The sequence below is a fragment of the Plasmodium yoelii genome, assembly GCF_900002385.2.
Source record: "Plasmodium yoelii strain 17X genome assembly, chromosome: 13".
NCBI lineage: Eukaryota > Apicomplexa > Aconoidasida > Haemosporida > Plasmodiidae > Plasmodium > Plasmodium yoelii.
The window spans coordinates 1,661,073-1,685,652 of NC_036185.2; the positions used below are offsets into that span (position 1 = coordinate 1,661,073).

The window sequence follows — 24,580 nt, forward strand, 5'->3', positions numbered from 1 at the left end:
CTTTTTATTATATTCTTAGTCATATATATATGTATATATTGGGCATAAAATATTATACTTATATGTATGTGTACGATAAATGATATATAGCATGTAATAAGGGGGCACCAAATATAGATGCTCATACAAATATATATGTGTACATGCATATATATATATATATATATATATATAACAGATCCTCAATTAACATGTGATAACATTGCTATTTAAAAAAAAAAAAACATTCAAGACGGGAAGTAAAAAAGTGAAAATGTATTAATAAAAAAAATATAGTTGGGAAAAAAATACATATAAGATATATGGATAGTTTTTAATTGAATCTACTTAGTGTTACTCATATAATAATTACTTAAATAGTTTTGTTATAAAAAAAGATTTCTCAATAGTATACATAAAATAAAAATCCCAATAAATTTGGATATCCATAAATAAATGCTCATATATTTGTGCATTAGTAATTTGTTGAGTGGGTGATTAAATAATTTATATAATCAGTACTTTTAACGTTATCGTATATATATTTTTTAAGAAATGACATTTTTATTATTTTTTTTATAAATATTTATATAATTATCAAAGACATTTAATTTTATTAGCAAAAAAATTATTTATTATAATTTTGTCCATGCTTCAAATCCATTTATATGTTGATTTATTTTTACATACCAATAAGGATCAAAGGGGTGTTTTAAAAAATAAAAATATTTTTATATTATTTGTGCACGTTATGTCCAATTTTAAAAGATATATATATCAGAGTAATAAAATAAAAACATATACAATAATAAATATAAATAAATTATTCAAGTTACAAATAAATATAAATATACTTAAACAATAATAAGCAGCGAATTCAAATCAAGCAATATTATGCCCTTAAAAAGAAAAAATCTACAATATGCTACTAAAAATTACCATCTATATGTGGCATAAAAATCAGTGGAGTTATCATTTTGAGCAATATAAAACATAAGCGTTGTTTATATTTAAGTATATATCTCTTTATTTTTTTTATTCCTTTGTATTTGTTCGAACAATTGTTTAGAGGGTTTCTAATTTAGCTAATAATTCATTTGCAGATCGTAAATATATGTTAGAGAATTGTAGGAAACAAGCATATATATATAATATATATCAATTAAGAAAGTTATTATATAAACAATCAACTGTCATAACAATTATACAATACTTACCTTTTCATTTTCAAAAATAGAAACATTATATTTTAGATAATTTTTTTCAATTGTAATAAAACTTCCCGCATTATTTTTAAAATATTTTTTTAGTATAAATCATAATTATTTGTACATATTTTGTCGAAAAAAACACATATCATACGTAAGTATAATGTGCTAACTTGCCAAATAACTATTTGTACAATAATTTGTTTTTGTTTATAAAAATTAATTACAAGCTAGCGAGACGACTTTAACAAAGGAATAAAAGTTTTAAAGAGAGAATAAATTTCACCATTTTGGTTTATACATATATATAATTATTATATATGTGTATTTGTTTAAAATCTAAAAAAAAAATAACATCCATATGTTTTTTTTAGAGCAACTTTATATTATATACACCAATTTCCATAAGTATACATTCATAAATATATGTATTAATTTAAAAATACGCAATATATGAATGTGAAAACTGAATACCCTTAATTCCTAGAATAATAAATATACTAATAATATAGTTATATTTTTAAATGCCTGTCCGATGAAATTTGTTCCTACTAAATAACATAATATATTATTCCCTATATTTTTAATTCTGTGTATTAACAATAAAATTATGACAACTTAATTTTTACAAACCCAGAAAAACCAATAAAGACGCATAAAACAGTTATACAAAAATTAAACAAAACTATTTAACATACCCATCGAAATAGTGTCATTATATAATTCCTGTGATTTTCTGAATATTTCATATTTATTTCTTAATATTATGATAAAAAATAGAAAGATTAAAAATAGTAATAATAACTATAAGCGAAGAACCCCAATAGAAAAAGATGAGACATTAAAAGAAGCAGAGGATTGTAATAAAGATGGAAATGGGGACGAAGAAAATCAATTATTAAAACTAAAGACATCAAAAAGCCTTAAAGAATTTCAAAATATGCGATTAAAAAAAAAAGGAATAAATGCAGATACCTTAATTGATGAAAAAAAGGAATTAGAAAAAAATGAAAAAAGTGATAAATTATTAGAAAAAAATTTTACAAAAAATTTAACAGAAAAAGAAATAGAAGAAGCACATATACAACTTTTTATACAAAATAATATGAAAGAATTTTATGAGCAAATTGATAATAAAGAAAAAAATGATGAAGATAAATCTGATGAAGAAAAAAAAGAAAATTATAATGACATTATTAAAAATCTATATAAATTACCTGATGATTTAAAAGTTAAAACATCAACAAATAATGCACAAGAAAGATTAAATTGTTTCACCGGAATAAATGAAGTACCATTACCATTGGAAATGAAATTAAAAAATATCGAAGAGACAGAAAAAATTAAAAGGGAACTTTTAAAAAAGGCAAAATTTATGAACACAAAAACTAAGTAGCCACATCCTTCTTTTATTATATTTTATTATTATGTTTAATATAATATATTGTGTATTAAACTTTACAATGGTCACATATATGTCAATTTATATATCATCAAAGTTGATAATTATTCCATTTAATTATCATAGAATTATTTACCTGAACAATTATTTTATTAGTGCAATACTTATTGAGAAAGGAAAATTTTGTCCTTGAAATTGTGAAAAAATTATTCCACACTCGACAAATTATTAAAATTTAACAAAAAGTTTATTTATATATGCATAAAATTAATTATAGGTTTAATTATTTACATATATTATTTTTTTTTATAAACATTTTTCTCATCTTTATGCCGCATAAAGAGGAGCTGACTTTCTTCTTTTAAAATTTTTTTTTTGTCTTTTTTTGAGAAATCTATATATAACATTTCGCCTTATTAAGTTTTTATTTATTATAATATATTATTATTTTAATATTATATTATTTCAACTATATTTTATTATACTGATTATAATTTTTTTTATAAAATGGTTATGTATAAAATATGTGTCATTCTTTATTTTCCCATTTCATGTTTTTGCTTAATTTTTATTAACATTTAAAAAAATATTTTTGCACATTTACACTTGAATGATACATAATTTTATTTTTATGTATAAGAATTATGTTTAATTAAAAAAAAAAATTGTGAGCCTTCAAGGCAAAAAGGATATATTTTCATATATATATTATTCATGCATTTTATGCATATATAAGCACAAAAATATTATTGTAATTTTGTAAGAACATATACATTCTTTTGAGGAATGGATCATATGAACACAATAGAATTAAGTTATAAGGACTATGGAAGTGTTTGTACATTTTCCCCAGACAATGATTCGTTGGTAAATTAAAAATAAAAGATGTTCCATTACATATATTTTTGTTGACCCCCTATTTAATATCTATCTACTTATCATTCCGTAATAACTTGTATATTTCTATGTTTCATATAAGTGTTACATTTCTTGAATATTTTATTTATGAGGATAGAATGAAGAAAGCAATGGTGAGCTGAACATCTCAGAAAGAAAAAAAAATTTAAGTGATAACTTAAGCAAAGATGAAAATAATAAAGTAGAAAAATATATAAAATTAGAAAATACAAAAAAAATATGGGCAGGAACAAATGAGATAATTTTTTACAAAAAAAAAGATTTACTTGAATTAAATAAAATAATTTATAAATATGATGATGATAAAGAAATTAATGTTTCTAATAATTCAAAAGTTTTAAATTTAAATAATAATAATTTAACACATTTGAACTTTTTAAATGATCTATTAAATCATATATATAAACAAAAAAATTTAGAGTCATCAATTATTTATTCGAATATTATATCATTAGACATTTCATTTAATAATTTGGCATTAATAAATAATAATATACTTATGTTAAATAATCTTAAAATTTTATATCTCCATTCTAATCAAATTGAGAATATTAGTGAAATACAAAAATTACAAACCTTAGCAAACTTAAAAAAGTTAACTTTGGAAAACAACCCCCTCGTGAATATATACAATAAGTTTTATAGGTTATACTTTTCGTTTTGAGTGGCAAATATTTCATTTGTGCTTGTTATGAGTTATATATGTATATACATCTGTATTACTTCTGTATTACTTCTGTATTACTTCTGTATTACTTCTGTATTACTTCTGTATTACTTCTGTATATATATATGCCCACATTCCTTTACACACATGTACATATTTCTTCATTCCTAATAAAATTATTTATAGGTCGTTCATAATTCATTATTTGCCCCAAATTAAATCTTTGGATTTTCAAGAAATTACAAAAATTGAGAAAAATAAATCAGAAATTGGATTTAATATGCATAAATATAAATTTAATTTGGAATGAATTTTGTTTAATTCACCTAATATATAATTTATTTTATTTTTCTGTTTTTATGCATAATTTTATATTTGTACTGTTTATATGTTTAACTCGTTTCCCCTATTTTCAATGTGTCTTATTCTAGGTTTCTAATAATTCAATTATTTATTATTTTTTTTAATATGACCAAACAGTGTTATAACCTACATTTATACTTTATAACCACCCCCCAATCAATATAAAAAAAACATTTGTACATATATGTATATATGAACCTGCGTTTATGAGAAACAAATATGTACTCTTAAACCCCAATCGTAATATATGAAAAGTTCTATAATAGCTGTTTTTTAAGATATATCATATATAGTTACTTTTTTGTAATATATATATATGTCTAAATTTTGTTACTGTTGTAATAAGTTATAACAGTATTATTTCCTACTAATTTTTGTTAAATTTTTCATTTGAAAATATATCAAAAATATACAGCTATATGTTTTATTTGTATATATTATATATCAAGGTATTTTTAACTTCATTTAAAAATAAAAATGACCATTTAGTATCTTAATTTCACATTAATTAAAGAACATATTCACACATATATGAATAATGTATGTAATGATACATTTTCATATTTATGAAAAAATACATTGATATTATTCAAACAAATTTATGTATATGGGTAATAAAATTTTGTTTAACATTTTTTATGGATTATGTAATTGTTTCAATAAAAAACATTTTAAACCCGCATTAATAAAATATTAGTGAACATAATTTTATACTTTTATATATGAAACAAATTTATAGACAGATACCACAATATCGGTTTGTGAAATTTAATTATTTTATTTTATTTTATTTTATGTGTTTATATTTTTTTAAAATGTTCAATTTATCCAAATATATAAATCATACATATTTGGAACTTTCAAAAATATGTTTGGTTTACATTTTTAACAATAATTTAAATTTTAATAATAAAATATTATTTTTATTTTATATAAAAATGAACTTAATTTTGTTAACTCTTATATACATGCATATATATATATATATGCCTATTCATTTCATAGTTTGATATTATGTAATATAATATTATTATATTTTAAGTGTATACCTATGTTTATTTTTTCTTATTTTTCATATTTTATAAATAATAAAAAAATGAAGAATATATTAGGAATAAATACCGTTTTTTTGCACATAAAAATTGCATTTTTTTTTCTTTTTGATTGATATTATATACATATGTATATAAAAACACCTTTATCAGTAAAAAAAAAAAAGTTTGAAACGTGTCCATACTATATGCAACATATAAATATACCACAATTCAATAACAAACTTTATATAAATAAGTTAAACCATATCATATAAATGGATACAACAATAAATCATCTACATACATATAATGTTGCAAAATATGAATGAGCCATATTTTTTTAATAATTTCAAATAAAAAAAATTCGGTGATCCATAATTATACACATATATATATGTGCAATTATTTGTTAGCTTATAAAATGTTACTATCTGTCTTTTGTTCACACACGAAATAATATACATATTTAATCATAAATTTTGTTTATATTTAAAGGATTTTATAATTTCTTTATTTATATAAATAATTTGTACGTTTTTTTTTCAAATTATGAAAATTTTCATATTTTAGTGAGTAAAACTTTTTCTTTATTTTTTTTATTATAAAAAAAAATTAATAAATATGTAAACAGATTTTCTATTTCTAAATTATACACTTGTACTAGTTTTTAAGTTAACTTATTCGATTTTTATTTTATTTTATTTTATTTTATTTAGTTTTATACGTGTATATAATTAATTGTGGTCTTTTTTTTTTATTTTCCACAATTTCTATATTTTTCATTAAATTATATAATAAAATATTATTCACAATATTTATGCACTATAGCAGGATGTTGTTTTATTTTAATTTTTTTTATTATGAAATGCACATTTTTTTTTTTACAACGTCGTCTAAATAAATAAAATGCATATATCTTTTTTTTGATTCGTTCTTACTTTTATCATATTTTGTAGTACAAATTATTTTATGTTGTATAGACAAATTAAAAAATACATAATTTTTTTTTTTTAACAATTTTAGATTTAGCACACATTTTTTGTGTTACATATATACAATATATTGACAAGTAAATAGTGTGTTAATATATTATTTGGAAATTTTTTTTTTATAATGAAATGCAGTAGAATGTTTCTATACATTTGTTTTTATATGTTTTAATTTTTTTTGTATTAAATATAATCTATTACACGTTTAATATTTATACACATTTATATATATTATAAAAATTTTATCCAATAATATGTTAACTATTCAAAATATTTTATAAGATTAGTAGTACATGAATTTATTAAATATTTATATTTTTAAATGAAATTTTAATTTATTTAATCTTTATATTGAATTCTTGTTCATCTACATTTGTAACTATACATTTAAAAAATGTTTTTTTTTTTTTTTTTTTTTGGAACATAAAATAAATAAAAACATAAACAAAAACAAGTTAACATGTTTTTTTGAAAACTAAAACCATATATTGATTTGTTTTGTTAGTGTTACATTTTAAATGTTTTTTTTTAAATAAATAAATTGTGTATAATAGAAATCAAGAATTTATTTATAATAGAATATATTTTTAAAATTTGTTAATGTATTAATTTATTAGCAATTCAGCATTTAGTACTATATTTAGAAAACATTTAACAATATATATATTAGAAAATGCTATATAATCCTTTTATCATTTTTTGCATGAATATACTAATAATAATTTTTTAATTTCTTTAAATTTCATAAATTAAGTAAATTTGCATCTATATATATATATACACACATTTATAACATATACATTTGTAACAATATACAATGGTTATATGGACACCATTGTTTTATGGAACTCTACGTTTTTATTTATATTCTTAAAGTACTGTTTGCATATATACGTATATAAAAATTAGCTGTTTTGGATTTTTTTTTCGATGTCTTATTTTATTTTTATTCTCGTTTTATTATTTATACACGATGCTGTTTTAATTTATGATTTGTCTTTTTAAATTTTGAATTTGTTGACTTTTTTTCTCATTTGCCTTATTTTTTAATTTGATCTTTAATATTTTAACAATAATAATAACATGCATATATAAAATAGGAATAATAAAAATTTGCTTATATCGCTTTGTCTATTTCATTACTGCAATTTTTTATCTTATTTAGTTTATTGTTTTTTAATGTGCTTTGTAATTTGTTTGTTCTAATTATATTTAATTCGTTCTTTTGTACTTTAATTATTCATACAATAAAATCGTTACAAAAAGGTAAACAATATTTACCATATAAGTATACCCATTTTTTGTGTATAATAAATTTGTGGATCGGTATACTTCATCTGTTTTATTTCATTTTGCTTTCATATTAATAGATTTTTAATATACATATTTGTTTGTTTAAATATATATTTAGTTTATTTTTTACACTTTTAATTATTACATTTGTTGTGTTTCTTTTATTAAACAAATTATCAGTGTATAATTTAGTTACGTGGTTATCTTGTTATCTATTTTTTTCTTTATATAAAAAATAAGACCATATTCACGATACATTATACATATGTCTATACATAAATATTATTATATATCCTATTTATGAATTTCCTTTTTTCCACTATCAATAAAAAATATACTATAATTCACAATTTTCCTGCCAAAAATTGTTTTTTTTTTTTTTTTTTTTTTTTGTCTTCTCTTTTACTTTTTGTTACACATTATATGTGTAGACAAATATATATTGCATACTGTTGCACTTTTTGAATTTATAATTTTAAAAATTTATTCAACAATAAAAATGGTATATGCTACTTTATTAAGCGAAGAAGATCTCAGTAGGTTTAGAACGAAACAATGTAAGCGACTATTAAATGGGGGATGCAATTTTGGATTGGATAGATGTCAGTATAGTCATAATGAATTTTGGAATAGAAGATGTCCATTTTATTTAAGCGATTCATCATTTATTCGTTACATAACAGTTATGTGCCCAAATATCGAAACCAAAAGTGATGGATCTATAAATAGTTTATGTTTAAGAGGAGGAGAATGCCCTTTTGCTCATTCAACAGAAGAAATATTATATCATCCCTTATTTTATAAAACCAAAAGATGTGAAGATTACAAAAAAGGGTCATGTAACACTTATTATTGTCCTTATGTTCATGGATTAGCTGAAACAAGAGTCCCAGGAACTTACAAATTACCATTCACAAATGGTATCGATATACCTAATATTCCAAATATAATAATTGTAGATAAAATTGATATAAGTAATAAAAATAATAATAATTTGACACATAATAACAAATATGGAAAAAATAATCATGGTGTTAATAAAGCTGATTCACATTTTGATACTCGAGGTAAAAATATGAACGGAACAAATGGATATACAAATGATTCATATTATCAAAAAAAGTTGGATTGTGAAACAACTAGTGCCTTTTCAACTATTGATAGTATTTTTGATAAAAATGATGTTTTTAAAAATAATTGTGATAAACTAGAAATGGTGGATATGAATGAAAAAAATTTAGTAAAATATTCTAAAGATGATGTAAATTTTGAAAAAATAAATGGCTCTATTAATGGAAATAACAGTTATTGTACTACAATTTCAAATGAAGCATGTCCTACTAATCTTTGCAAAAATAGTAATTCGGAAATTAATCTAAATTTTTCAAATTACAATATTAAAGACAATATTATGCATTGGTATAAAAATAATAATAATAAATATTCAAGTATAAACTCAGATAATTTGAACGAATTTCTTCCTGGAAAAAACTCATATACCCATGGATCTAAAGACTATCTTTCTTATTCTCCTATGGCCGCTAATGGTAGTTTTAACACACATAATAATAATAATAATGCCAGTTTTCATGAAAAATTAAATAGCGATGATAGAAGCATTTCTTCAAAATATACCCCAAATGCTAATAAAATGAATAATAATTATAATATGGGAAAAGATAAACAAAATTATTCTATTTGTAGTACTACTACTCATGAAATATGTTTTAATGAACATGATGGAACCAGTAATGAACTTATTGATGGTGATGAGGAATATTTGGAGAATGAAGACAATTTAAATGAATTCATTCTTAAAAATAAAAATATAGATAAATTATTAAACAATGAAAGAAATAATAGTTCAGGAATCGATATGAGAGATATCAATTGCAATAATTCTGAATTTATTAAAGGGGGTAGTATTGATAATAATAGTGATAATTGTGGGGAAAATAATGAATTGAGCTTACTCGAAGTTATTAAATATTTGAAAATTTTATATGAAAAAATTTCAAAGGGAAATCTTGCTTTTACACATGAACAATGGGGTAGTGTTGCACAAATAACATATGATATAATTGGTATAATAGAATTTAATAAAGCTATAAAAATTAAGAATTTCCAAAATAATTTAAAGACAACCACATATAATGATATAAATAAAGCAGATATATTTGAAGCATCTCAAAATTTTATTATGAATAAAAATACTAATATAGATGAAATGGAAAAAATTGAAGAAAATCAATGTGGTGGTACTAAGAATATCCAAATAAATGAAAAAGTGAAAACACGAAATACAAAATTAGGAATAAATGGACGAACAATAATAGAAGAAATCGAAATGATAAATAAACAAAATAATCTCAATGATAACATTGTAAACACTAATAATAATGAACAAAATGTATCTTTGGGAAATGAAGTAAATGATGTAGTATCAAATGATTCGATGTTAAATACTGTCACTATGAATATGCTAAATTTTTCTGTAGATAATTCCGATGGAATTAATGATAAAAACAATATTCCTCATCAATACAAGGATATCAAAACAAAGAAAGACAATTTTAATGACAATATAAATTTAGATTTACTAAATGTTAGAGATCACTCTCATACAAATTTCTCAGATTTAAACAACGATCAAAATGCTTTAAAAGATTCACATTTTTTGGATTATTATAATTTTAATCCAAATAGTATAAATTTTGGAGATGAAAAAGATATCTCAGAAAAAATATCTCCACAACCTCTTGTTTCCTTCTTCGCATTTTTATCAGAGTAATAATTTAAAGTTATATGTTGTATAATGAGCAAAGAGGGAAAGGATAAATATAATTTTATCCCCATTTTTATTTAATTTTTTTTTTTTTTTTTTTTTTTTATCATATGTATACATATTTCTTTTCCGATGATGTTTTTTTTAATGAATATGCTTTTATAATATTTAAAAGACTGTCTTTTTTTAAATAAATTTTGAATGTTACAAAAAATCGAAAGGCTTCATAATATAATATATATTAATATGTCTTTATTTTTATAACCAAAATAGTTAATTGAAAAAAATATAATAAATGCATAAACACAAAAAAAAATTATAAAAGGATGAAAAGTAAAATGAATGAAAATTGAGAACATTTGTTAAAAGATGGGCAATGCAAAAAAAATGCATACTGCACATAATTATATAATTGATCATAAGGTATAATATAACAAATTTCGTTTCTTTTTTTATGTGGCTTTGATATATTTTTCTCTTTAATACAAACACATAGAAATGCCGACGCATATTTTTTTAAAATATTTTGCACACAAAACTAAACATTTTAATTTTACATAAAAGTATTAATATTTAACGTGTAAACAAAATAAAAAAGGGGAAAGATAATGAGAAAAAGATAGTCGTAAGTGTGAAAAAAATAATATAATATATCCTTCGATAATTAAATTAATTTTTTAAACAAAAAAAACTGATAATAAGGTATGGTCAAACGGAATGTTAGCAAGAACTATGCTACCCTATTTCCTTCTTCTTGTCTTAACATCCATTTCCTTGGGTAAACAAAAAAAATAAAATATCAAATTAATAAAATTGGTATGTATATATATATATATATAGAAAGAAATATATAATTAACGCTCCGCGAAACATATAATGTTTGTGCTTTGTTTTTCAATTTATATATACTAACAGGAGGTAAGGAGTCTTAAAAATTTGCGTATTTTTTGCGATGGGCATAAGGGGAAAAACGCTAGTAAAAAAGAAATAAATGTGCCCAACTAATATCCCAAAAAAATTATCACTTGAGTTGTAATCCACGATAAGAGATAAGATTGTCAAAACCCTGCACAATGAAAAATAATAATTAAATAAATAAAATGTAGATAAATAAGTAAAATGTAGATAAATAAGTAAAATGTAGATAAATAAGTAAAATGTAGATAGATAAATAAATAAAAGAATAGACAAAGAAAGATTATGAAAAATACATAGGTTGTAGAAGAAAAAATGAGCTACCATGGAAGATAAGAAGCTTTTATCGTAAAAAAAAATATCGTTAATCTTGTAGAAGAATTGTTCTTGCTCCACACATATGTGATCACGTTTATAATACAACTACTATAGAAGTATATTCCTCCAAATAAGTATGAAACCATCTTAAAAAAAAAAAAATAAATAAGTGGCCATATAATATATATATTTTCATTAACCAAAAATGCTATGTGAATTACTTCGCATTTAATCATAAATATAGAAATATATGCACATTATATATCCCTACCAATAACATGAAGCATGACACTATTATCATCCACAAAAAGTCAGCTGAATTATTTCGAAATGTTACATCTTCAAGGGAGCTGCAATAATATATTCTGACAAATCATCCCCAAAAATTATTAGTTATTGTATTTTAATAAGAAAACAAAAGGAGGGATGTAATACAATAGTATAACATAGTACAAGTAGAATATACAAACACTTTCAAAATAATATAGATATGTTTGTGTATTTGGTTAACATATATATATGCATGGAATTGCAAGGGCAACACTGAATATATATTATTCAGAATTTTGTCCTCATTTAATTTACATTTTAATACTTACAATACATAGATATCCCAAAAAAAATGTAGTCCAAAAGACCCAAAGTACAAAAAGCAAGTAATTAATCTCCAATACTGTAAAAAAGGTGCAATAAAAGACAATAAAAATAACAAAATAAAAAAATAAAAAAATAAAAAAACAAAAAAATTCAAAGAATAATATATAATGTCAAATGACATTACCTGATGTTCGTTCAATACTAAGTTCCAATTCAAATACAAACTTAATGGTGATATTATATCAAGAGAACATAAAACCATCAAAATTGAAGAAAGAATAAGATACACTCGAGTTATTAGCGGAATGTTACTTAATAGCTCACCGAGTTGAACCATTTTGTCTTCTTCCTTCTTCCCCTTTTTTATTATTATATGTTTATTTTTATTTTTATATTTTTGTATATTCGCTCTTTTTTCTTTTGAATATTTTTATAATGAAAAAATTTAATTTCTTTCAACTTTATGAACACATGAGCATTCACAAGTTTCCTTCAAAAAATACATCATTTCGTCTGATCATAAACGTATACATAAATTTAATAATGCATTATATATATATGTGTTACATGCTCTTGAATGAATAGAACTATTTTAACATATTAGTTTTATTTAAGTTCGTTTTAAGGAAACAAACAATATTTATAAATTAAATGTATAAATTTTACATAAAATTCAAAGAGTTAATAAAAAAAAAATTATTATAAAATAAGTTATCTCTTTGAGGTATTTGTTCCAAATTTTTTTTTTTTTAATTTCTCTTTTTTTGTAATATATTTATCATAATTATTGTTAATCTTTGCAATTTTTCTGTAATATTTATTTATGTATGCATTAAGATATTTTTGCGTATTTATTTATATATGTTATATAATACTTTTTTATTATATTATTTATTAAATTTATTTCATTTCTTCCCATACCAATTTAATTACAAACCTTTTTTTACCAATAAAAATTTACATTTTCTCAATTATTTTTTTTTCATCTGTATATTTTCCTTTTATATTTAATTACATGTGTGTGTATTGCATTCCCTATATTATCCTTTGTGTTTGATTTGGGTCCATTATATATGCAATTATTATTGTATATATAGTATTTTTTTTTACAATATTATTATGTTTGTGTAAATTTTTAAAATATCAAGATAATAAACGAAGCTAATATAGTTAAAATATAAGATATTTTTGATGGTACCTAAGTATAAATATATATATCATGATTCCTTTTATGTATAATACACTTATCGTTGCATATTAAGTTGTTTTATTCTTCTTTGTTTTTTTTGTCAAAGTACTTAAAATTACACACTTACGGTACATGTATTTATTTATAAATATTATAGGAGAAGCGTACAAGAGGGAAAGATACTGTGGTATTTTTTTTATGTTGATAGGGAAATATTTTGTATTTCATTTTTTTTGAAAGGGTATACATTAGGTTATCTTTATACTTGTTTGTATGTATTCAATATATATATATATAAATGATTGATGAATTTTTTGATTTGAAATGCTCCAAAAAATAAATAAAATAATTATAATAATAGTAAAAATAAATATGATAGTGATATATGAATAGTCCTTTTCAATGTAATATGTTCTATATTTTGTTATGTAAATATATCATAAATATTATATCACTAGACAAAGCACTCATACATAAATATGTCCTATTTTTATTTTTTTAATAATAACTTACCACTTACTATATATTAATAAGAATTTTCTCCCTCTATTTATGTTTATTAACATTCACAAGGGAAATTTCAATTTTCTGTCTTTTTTTCATTTTGCAAATTAAAATTAAAAGTTTGGTATTCCTGATATATGTATACAAAATTTAATAAATGTAATAATCACTTTTATTCTTTTTATTTTATAAATTTTTTTAATATTTACGAATTAAAAAGTAAAATTTTTTTTGTTTAATTTTTAACATGTATGTTATGGAGAAAATTATATTTCTCTCTTTTTCTTTTTTCATTAATAATACTGAAGAAATATATTAAAATGAACATGAAATAGAAACCCTTATATACATGTGAATTCAAGAAAAATGATGAAACATCCTTTTGTAGAAAATTTTAAGAATAGAATATGCAATAGTGTATGGAAAAAATGGTACACACACAAAATAAATAAATAAATAATATAGGATCGATCATTTTGTATTATGATTCATGTGATAATAATGAAGGAAAGAGTTATTTAAGTATATATTTTTCAAATATTAAATTATCTATATATGGGAAAATCAAATGGGATATTGCATTTAAAAAAAAAAAAAAGCCATGTTTACTTCCAATTCATTGGAATACAATAAAAATGTGTTTAAAAAATGTAACACCAAAAGTTTCATTAAATAAAAAATGTGAAAAAAATTATAACGATATATTATTTGATCGTTGCATTTTTTAGACAGATATAATGAAAATTTGTCAAATAAATATATAAAAGAAATTTGTAAAAATTATTTCATAGTTTAAAAAAAGAAATATAAAAATGGGGATTTTATTTAGTGACACAAAAAAACGTATTATATCTACTTCAAAGTCTTTACAAATAATAGATTCAAACAATTTAGTTTGCCACTTGAATAATAAAAAACTCATTTATATCGAATAAAAGCTAACCAAAAAAATATACATTTCGAAAATGAGTTATAAATATTATTTAGACATCAATTATCAAAATTATATTAATAGAAACATTGTAGAAAAGGTAAGAAAAATTCATTCAATATGAGAGAGCATAATAATAGTGAATACTACTTTTCAATAAACGAATTTTTAAAAATACAATTTTTATCTTTATATCAAGTCACATTACTATTTGTGATTATAACTTATTATTTTAGTTTAGATCAAAATTACGATATATATATATATTAAAAGGTGGATAAGGAATAAAGAAAATATGTGGGGATGGGGAAATTATTCATTTAATAATTACACTAGTAAAAATTATTGCCACCATATTTTTAATATTGAAAATTTTAGTTTTTCTTTTGACAAAATACCTAAATTTAATATTGTACAAATCGATACAATCACAAAATGTTTTAGTACAATTTCAAAAAATAAAACAAAAATTACGAGAAAGTTTATGTCTTTTTTCGAGGTTGCAAATGATCAAACATGTTAATATATTTAAGGGAAATTTACACAAATTAGCAAATAAGTAAGTATTATATATGCATATTGCTTTAAAGTTTTTTTTGTCATTATACTAGCTTTACCCCAAATTAATTTTAAGTAACTCAATTTGTAGTAATTTACGAAAAGGCATACATCAAAATATGCATACACAATTTGTAAAACATTATAATCCTAAAAAATAGAAGTTATGCATTTCCTCTTGCATTTGCAAGTGTTCTATATATATAAGGACAAACTTATTTATTTATATATTGGAATATTTATATATATACAAGCAGTTTTGTATCATTTATTTTTTTTTTTTCAATGGTACCACAACATATGCATATTGTTTTTAATAATATTATTATAAAGAGAAGATATAAAATAGCATTTCTCACATTTCAAAAAGTAAAAAATAAATAATAAATAATAAATTATATGCATATAATATATCTGTAATTAATACCTTATGGAAAAATTACATATAATATGTTACCCATAGGATTTATAACTTCTATCATTACGTTATGCAAGTATATGCTTAAAACAAAACATTAAAAAAAACACACTCTCTTGTTTTCGCTATTTTTTTTTTCGTTACATAACCAAATATATGTTTTTTTTTCATTTAATAAATTTACATAAAAATATATTTAAATTAATGCTAATAAAAAAGGGGTGAGGAAAAAAATATTAAAAGGTATATCAAAAATAAAAATAGAGCTCCTTCTTACATATATTGTATTCTTTATTAATAGTAAAATTAATGCATAAAATATATAAATATTTATCATACATTTAGTAAATACATAATAAAATATATGCACGTGTTATTCAACATCATCATAGGGGGGGGTTGGGTTATGGATTTTTTTTTGCTATAAATATTTTTAATAACAATTTTTATTTACTATTGTTTAGCAATATGGCAATATGCATATATAGTTCATTTTTTTTATTGGTTTTTTAATACCTTTACAAAAAAAAAACACAATTCCACTACGTATATTAATGTTTATGAATTTATTTATATGTGCATATATATTATATGCTATTGGTACTCAATGATATTATTATTATTATTATTATTATTATTATTATATATAGGTATGTAAGGGTTAAAAAAAACGTATTTTTTTTTATTATTTTGATACGTATATAATTTTTTTACTATGTTCACATTAAAGGTATATATAAAAATATAAATTTTTTAATAAAAAAGCAATATGTTAATAAAAGCATAGAGCATATGTTCATATCCATCATGAATAATTTTAATTAAAAATTGCCAATTTATTTTATATATAGATTAATAAATAGGTTATATAATATTATACAATTTTAAGATCCAATTATACATGTATGCATAATCCATTTAATATTTGTAAAAAATATAAACAAATTTTATAAAAAATATTAAAACATTTTTTTTATGCTGAACAATTTATACCCTATAAATATATATAACGCCCCAATTTAATTAGTTTTATAATAAATTCATATATATTATAGAAAATAACGTCATAAAAATATTAATACCCATTACCATTATATATATACATAATAATATGCATTATTAGAATATAAATATATAATGATATATTTATTTTTAAATATTATAATAAATTTTTACAAATTCATATAGGCTTGTTATTTAAATAACATAATTTTTTCATGCATTGTCGTTATAATTTATTTACAGAATCACATATTTATATAATTAATTATTTACAATAATTTAAATATATATAAACTTACATTTTTATATTTAAAAAAAATAATTGAAAATTATATTCGAATATTTTAATTCAAATATTTGAAAAACAATTATATTTATTTAAACAAACTTTCTTACAAATCATTAATTCAAAAAGGTTATATAATCTCCCAAGTAAGTAAATAGATGTTTTTTAATACGAAACTTATGCTAAATAAATAATAAGGCTATATATATAATATATATATATTTATTTATACTATACTTGTTTATTTAGTATACCCACAATACATTTTTTATTTGTTTATTTATTATGTGTATCTTACCTTATATACATATATATAATTATATGCAAATATTATTTATATGAATATACATAAGTAGCGCATATAATATATATATATATATATTTTTGCGATCAATAGCAGTTTATTTTCTTGAACGTTTTAGTTTAACATATAAATTGCTATATATATATGTAATAATTACATTAATTTCATAACTCTTTATGTATAAGCTATTGCAGCAAGCTTGCTATGTATATATCTATTACCAACATAGTTGTTTAATTGGCCCCTATATGTTTTTTGTTTTGTACCTATTTTGTACCTATTTTGCGCAATATATATATATATATAACTTTTTTGCATTGTGGTTTTCTGCACGTTTTAGCCTTATTTGTATATACCCATATATATAATACATAATTATGTACATATCTATGGATATCCATATATATATATTAATTTTTGTAACGTTTAATTTTTTACTTATAGATTGAGTAAAAATGAGTACAAAAGACGAAAAATTTAATAATGAAAATGACATTGAAGGAAATACAGAAGAAATTGTAGATACATTTGATGCTTTAGGATTAAATGAAAAACTTTTAAGAGGTATATATTCTTATGGTTTTGAAAAACCTTCAGCAATTCAACAAAGAGGTATCAAGCCAATTTTAAAAGGTTACGATACTATTGGACAAGCTCAATCTGGAACAGGAAAAACAGCTACTTTTGTTATATCATCTTTGCAATTAATTAATTATGATTATGTTGCTTGTCAAGCTTTAATTTTGGCCCCAACTCGTGAGTTAGCTCAACAAATACAAAAGGTAAAAAAAATTGAAAATCGAAAATTAAAAATTAAAAATTAAAAATTCAGATTAATGAAGTCCACATCTTTTGACCATATATATTTGTATATTACACAATTTCACGAACATTTACAATAATAATTAATGTGGCATTCATATGCCTCTATTATTATATATGAATAAGTTCAATACATTTTTTGTATGTCCCCATTGTATACATGGTGAACTTTTGCCCTCCATTTCTTATAGGTCGTTTTAGCTTTAGGTGACTACTTAAAAGTTAAGTGCCATGCATGTGTAGGAGGTACTGTTGTAAGAGAAGATATCGATAAACTCAAGCAAGGAGTACATATGGTTGTAGGTACCCCTGGTAGAGTATACGATATGATTGATAAGAGACACTTAGGAGTCGATAGATTAAAGTTATTTATATTAGATGAAGCTGATGAAATGTTATCAAGAGGATTTAAAGCACAAATATATGAAGTCTTTAAAAAATTAGTTCCAGATATTCAAGTTGCTTTATTTTCTGCTACTATGCCACAAGAAATCTTAGAATTAACAACAAGATTTATGAGAGATCCAAAAACTATATTAGTTAAAAAAGATGAATTAACATTAGAAGGTATTAGACAATTTTATGTAGCTGTAGAAAAAGAAGAATGGAAATTAGACACATTGTGTGATTTATATGAAACATTAACAATCACTCAATCTATTATATATTGTAACACAAGAAAAAAGGTTGACATTTTAACCCAAGAAATGCACAATCGTTTATTCACTGTTTCATGCATGCATGGTGATATGGATCAAAAAGACAGAGATTTAATTATGAGAGAATTTAGGTCTGGATCAACAAGAGTGTTGGTTACCACCGATTTATTAGCAAGAGGTATTGATGTACAACAAGTATCTTTAGTTATCAATTATGACTTGCCATGCTCACCAGATACATATATTCACAGAATTGGTCGTTCTGGTCGTTTTGGACGTAAGGGTGTTGCAATTAACTTTGTTACTAATGATGATAAGGAAAAGGATAAGTTGAAGAAAATCGAATCGTACTATAGTACTCAAATTGAAGAAATGCCTTTAGAAGTAATTAAAAAAAACATAATATTAAATTATTCATATTTATGTGGCATTGCACATGGCAATATTTATTTTAAATGCATATTTTGCTTATTCTTTTGGGCACATCATATATTTTTTCTCTCCTTTTTTTATCTTCAGGTTGCGGACTATTTGTAATTTTTTTTTTTTTTTTTTTTTTTTTTATTATAATTTTCAACGGAATACCAATCGGATTACTGTGCTATATAAGTGTGTTATTATTTATCAAGAGTATTTATATTACAATGTTATATTATTTTTAAAAAAAATAAAATAATATCCCATGTATATACTAGGTATGCGCTTTTCGAACAACATTTTTATTACCCCTCAACATATGCATATATGTGTATATATATATATTTATGTAATATTAAATATACATATCCACGCATATATGTAAAATATATATGTTTTATGTATTAATAAACACATAAGGGAGACACATTTTTATTTATTTATTATATTTTCCTATATACAAAAATATATTTAATATTTTTAATTTGTTACACACTTTCATCTTTGAATTAATTTTCATACAAGTATATAATATATATACATTTACTTTAAAGTTTTATTTATTATTTTTATTATTTTTATTATTATTTTTTTTTAAAAAAAAGAATAAATTAAAAACATATTTTACGTTGTATTAAAAAAAGAAAAAAAAGAAACTTCCCGTACCTTTTGAATATAATAATACGTTTTGATTTAATACTATACGAATATCATATATGTATATTTAAATAGTTCGTCAATTTTTCGTGATAGGTATATGTAAGATACAACATCGATAGACTATGTGTTATAAAAAAATATATCATTGATATAAAAATGGATAAGCCAAATTATGGTTTTCCTTTTTTACTGTTGTATATACATTGCAGTTAAAATGACAATAATCTGTTTCGTAATATGAATGTTAATTTATTAAAAATGTAGTGATATTTGAACATAAAAAAGAAAAAATAACGAACAAACTGGATATTATACTGTTGGGATAAATATATATAAGGCATTTATTGGATACTCTTTCTAAATGCTATATAATATTTATATTTTTCTTATTTGTGATAATATTCCTATTTTTTTTTATTTTCTTTTTAAAGTCAATAATATTTTATGATAGATTATGACATTCATGCTAAAGGGGGTGTGAAGCGAGGAAAAAACAAAATGAATATATTATTTATTTTATTCATTGTTGTGTGTATATTGAGACCAATAGGAACGAATCGAGAAGAAACATTGGCTCGACAAATTCAGATATCGTTTAAGGCATAAGCCGATATACTCTTATGCGATATGTTTATATATATAGTTAGTGTATATATATATATACAATTTTTAGATAAAAAAAAAAATACAAAATCATGAAAAAAAAAATATAAAGTTGTATACATGAACACATATTCGTAAATAGATATATAATGATATAATTCGAATATGTTTATAAATTTGGACAAATTAATCTTATGATAAGACATATTTTCCCTCCAAAAACTTTTCTTCTGAATAAAAAGAAGCGCAAACCACCCGTTTTTCAAATAGTCGACCATTAAACATATATTGAGCTTTTCTTGCTGCTGTTTCGTCAACATAATGAAGAAATATTTTTCCTACTCCTTCTGTATAAGATAAATCGGTGTTAGGCTTTGGGATTACAATACTTTGTAAAGGTCCATATTTTTCAGCTTCTTCTTTTACATCTTTTAATATTTCGTCGTATTGGCTATTAATAATTAAGTCCTCTTGAAATACAGCATTAGTTAGCTGAATTACTCTTGATGACTTTTCTCCAATTTTTCTGGATGCTTGAATTTGTAAACCTATTATTGAATTACTTAAAATTTTTTGAGAAATCGAATTTGGCAATAATGAGACAGGAACGTCTACATTATTAGCTAAAGCTATATTATTTGAATTGGGGGCATTATTTGAATTTTTATTAAAAGTCGCTTTTTTAACATTAAGGATGTTTTTTCCACATACAAAACCATTTAAAGCGTGTATAGCAACTTGTGTGCAACTACTATCTTCATATTCAAAAAAACCATAACCTTTATTTAATCCTGTATTTAGATCTTTAATAATATTAAATCCTTTTAATTTTCCAAATTGGCCTAATAGATCCATTATTTGATCATCTTTTAAATCATGTGGTAAATTTTGTATGTATAATTTATTATCATCATCTCCTGTACTTCTTACTGGTGCTATTTTAGGCGGTTTAAAACTTTCAAGTAATCCCATATCAATATCTGGGAATACAACTGTTAAAGCTGGATCCCCTTCAGGGGGGGGCATATAATCATGGGGCCTATTTATTCGTAAGCAATAATTATTATAAGACATTGAGTCTAATTTTAAGCATAACCATGTAATATCCATTGTTCTAAATTCAAGAAAACAAAATCTAGAATCTGCATTAAATATTTCACATTTTACTACTGGTAATAATTGAACATCTCCAATTTTTACTTCTAAACTTGAGCCTTTTATTATTGAAGATATAGTATTGTTAAAAAATTCTACTATTTCTTCTTGCTTAGAATTAGGAGGTAAATTACCTATATATAATTTCCTCTGTTTTTTATCTCCTTCTAATTCATATGGATTTCTATTTAATTGAGATCCTTTATTACCTTGTAATAAATTCCCATTTAAACCTAGACGCTGATATTGTAATACGCCACTTAAATTATTATTATCTATTAAAATATTATTTTTTAGTAAATTTTCATCAACTGTATCCCATTTAGATTTTTTTTTTTTAGGTTTTATTTCTTTATTTTCTTTTTTAGTATCTTCTTCTGACATTGATATATCATTTTTATCATGTGTATTTTTTTTTCTCTCTTTTGTGCTGTCATCAGAATAATTTTTATCACTATTATCCCACGAGCTTTTATATTTTTTGCTTTTTTTTGATTTATAATGACTCCGTTCATTATCACTATCACTCATACTATCACCTTTGCTTCTTTTATATCTACTTCTGCCTCTGCTTCTGTCTCGGCTTCTATTTCTGCTTCTTTCTTTGCTTCTATGTCTGCTTCTTTCCTTGCTTCTATGTCTGCTTCTTTCTTTACTTCTATTTCTTCTTCTTTCCACACTTTTATCTCTCCTCCTTTCTTTACTTCTTCTTTTTCTTTTGGACGAATGTGTTTCTTCATCACTACTTGGCAACTCTTTGTGTCTTCGTCTATCTTTATCATCGTCTCTGCTTCGCTCTTTGTCCTTATTGCGTTCCTTACTTATGTCCTTATCACTTCCCTTATCTTTATCATCACTTTCTTTTTCATTTTTAAATTCTTTTGATTTTAATTTTTCTTTAATAATTTTAATTTTTTCTTGAAAGTCAGAATTTGTTTTTTTGTCTAATATGCTGTTTTTTTCTTCATTTTCATTTATTTGATCAGAATTATTTTTTTTATTATCACTATTGCTATCTTTAGCATTGTCATTTAATTTATTATCAGATTTATTTATGTTTTCTTCATGTTCAGCATTGTTAGTATCATCATTTTTATTGCCTAGTTCCGACGAATTACTAATAACTTCATTTTTTGTTTCATTTGTTTTACTATTAAAATAGTTACCTACTTTTCTAAACATATTTTTACACGTGTGATATGGTAGAAATATTTATATGGTTATATAACGTATTATACGTTATCTTTTTTATATGAAATTAATTTTTGATTTGGCATTTGTTTGCTCTTAGTTTATTTTAATATTTCTTCTTTTCATCATAAATTATCATACTTTTTTTTATTCTAATTTATTTTTCATCCATATTAAAAAGGGTATATATTATTTGATGGTCAAAAATGTAATGGAATTATTTAATTTATATATTTTTTCCTTCTACTTCTTATAATTATTTTCATGGTACAAAAACGGATGTAGTATTTTATCAATTTCATTCCAAATGAAAATTTTCTTTACTATTTTTATTTTTTTATTAAAAAAAAATTCCTTTGTACCCGTGTGAATATATATATATGTATATATTGTACATATGTATAGGAGAGAAATATATATTAATATTAGGAAGCCGAAATAATTATAATATATATTATATATATATATTAAAAAATAAAACTAATAATTTTGTTTTATTATTTCTTTTTTACTTAATTTTTTAACTTTTTTTTCTCGATTAAACAAATTTAAAAATAATTTCGCATTAATACGTAAAATGAACTGGGGGTAATACGACTTTGAATATGTATGCAATATATATATATATATATATGTATATATATATATGTTTATTTTTTTAAATTTTGTTTTGAAAATTTGTCAGCAAACAGGCTTTGCCATCCTTTATATTATTGACAAAATAAACAAATGGATAAATAAAAACATGTTTACGTACCTTTTTTGTATAAAGTGATTTGGGTCGATTTATGCAAAACAGAGGGTCTTATGAAATATATAATTCATGACTATTGTATATATATTTGTAGTGTTTCGTATACAATACAGGAATAATAGGAAACAACATTATTTTTTAATACCATATAAAAATACATTTATATACATACATGCGCATATATCCATATGAACGATCTCCTAGAATCACTATGATTATGTCTATACTTCTAGGATAGGCAATTTTTTTTATATACATCAAAAAAATAAATGTAATGCGATTTTGGAATAATAAAATCAAAGAACTTTTTTAGAACTCTCCTTTTCCTTTTTTGTTACAACTTATATATATATTATAATTTGTAATTTTTTCATCATTATATAATAATGGAAAGTATTAAAAAATATCCTAAAGTTTTTTCTGTATATATATATATAAACGCAATAATGATATATGCACATATACGCGTATATATGTGAATATATTTGGACTGGGTCCACAATTCTAAGACGTTATTGAGTATGCACATTAAACCAAATAACGTAAAGAATAAAAGGTAATAATAGAAAATAAAATAAACAAACATGCAGCAGCATAAAGACAAAAAATGGTTATATTAAGAGTATGATAAGTTTATAAAATATTGTAATTAAAAGCGG

At 21.8% G+C, this 24,580-nt stretch overlaps 6 protein-coding genes across 6 annotated transcripts; 4 read left to right on the forward strand and 2 right to left on the reverse strand.

Annotated features, from left to right (window-relative positions):
* Positions 1-1,953: 1,953 nt before the first annotated feature.
* On the forward strand, positions 1,954-2,583 carry PY17X_1336200 (uncharacterized protein; the record flags this gene model as incomplete). The annotated part of the gene is made up of 1 exon (XM_724820.1): positions 1,954-2,583. The coding sequence occupies one exon, from the start codon at positions 1,954-1,956 to the stop codon at positions 2,581-2,583; it is 630 nt and encodes a 209-aa protein (XP_729913.1).
* Positions 2,584-3,384: 801 nt separating this feature from the next.
* On the forward strand, positions 3,385-4,484 carry PY17X_1336300 (leucine-rich repeat protein; the record flags this gene model as incomplete). Its single annotated transcript, XM_022957159.1, has 3 exons — positions 3,385-3,456; positions 3,605-4,152; positions 4,361-4,484. 3 exons carry the CDS (start codon positions 3,385-3,387, stop codon positions 4,482-4,484), a joined length of 744 nt encoding a protein of 247 aa, XP_022813622.1.
* Positions 4,485-8,352: 3,868 nt separating this feature from the next.
* PY17X_1336400 (zinc finger protein, putative) lies at positions 8,353-10,644 on the forward strand (the record flags this gene model as incomplete). Its single annotated transcript, XM_022957160.1, has 1 exon — positions 8,353-10,644. The coding sequence occupies one exon, from the start codon at positions 8,353-8,355 to the stop codon at positions 10,642-10,644; it is 2,292 nt and encodes a 763-aa protein (XP_022813623.1).
* Positions 10,645-11,368: 724 nt separating this feature from the next.
* On the reverse strand, positions 11,369-12,805 carry PY17X_1336500 (derlin-1, putative; the record flags this gene model as incomplete). Its single annotated transcript, XM_022957161.1, has 6 exons — positions 11,369-11,411; positions 11,552-11,704; positions 11,878-12,017; positions 12,143-12,236; positions 12,471-12,544; positions 12,653-12,805. The coding sequence occupies 6 exons, from the start codon at positions 12,803-12,805 to the stop codon at positions 11,369-11,371; spliced, it is 657 nt and encodes a 218-aa protein (XP_022813624.1).
* A 5,310-nt stretch (positions 12,806-18,115) lies between these two features.
* PY17X_1336600 (eukaryotic initiation factor 4a, putative) lies at positions 18,116-19,678 on the forward strand (the record flags this gene model as incomplete). Its single annotated transcript, XM_022957162.1, has 3 exons — positions 18,116-18,442; positions 18,674-19,525; positions 19,661-19,678. 3 exons carry the CDS (start codon positions 18,116-18,118, stop codon positions 19,676-19,678), a joined length of 1,197 nt encoding a protein of 398 aa, XP_022813625.1.
* A 1,335-nt stretch (positions 19,679-21,013) lies between these two features.
* On the reverse strand, positions 21,014-23,158 carry PY17X_1336700 (uncharacterized protein; the record flags this gene model as incomplete). The annotated part of the gene is made up of 1 exon (XM_719553.1): positions 21,014-23,158. The coding sequence occupies one exon, from the start codon at positions 23,156-23,158 to the stop codon at positions 21,014-21,016; it is 2,145 nt and encodes a 714-aa protein (XP_724646.1).
* Positions 23,159-24,580: the final 1,422 nt, after the last annotated feature.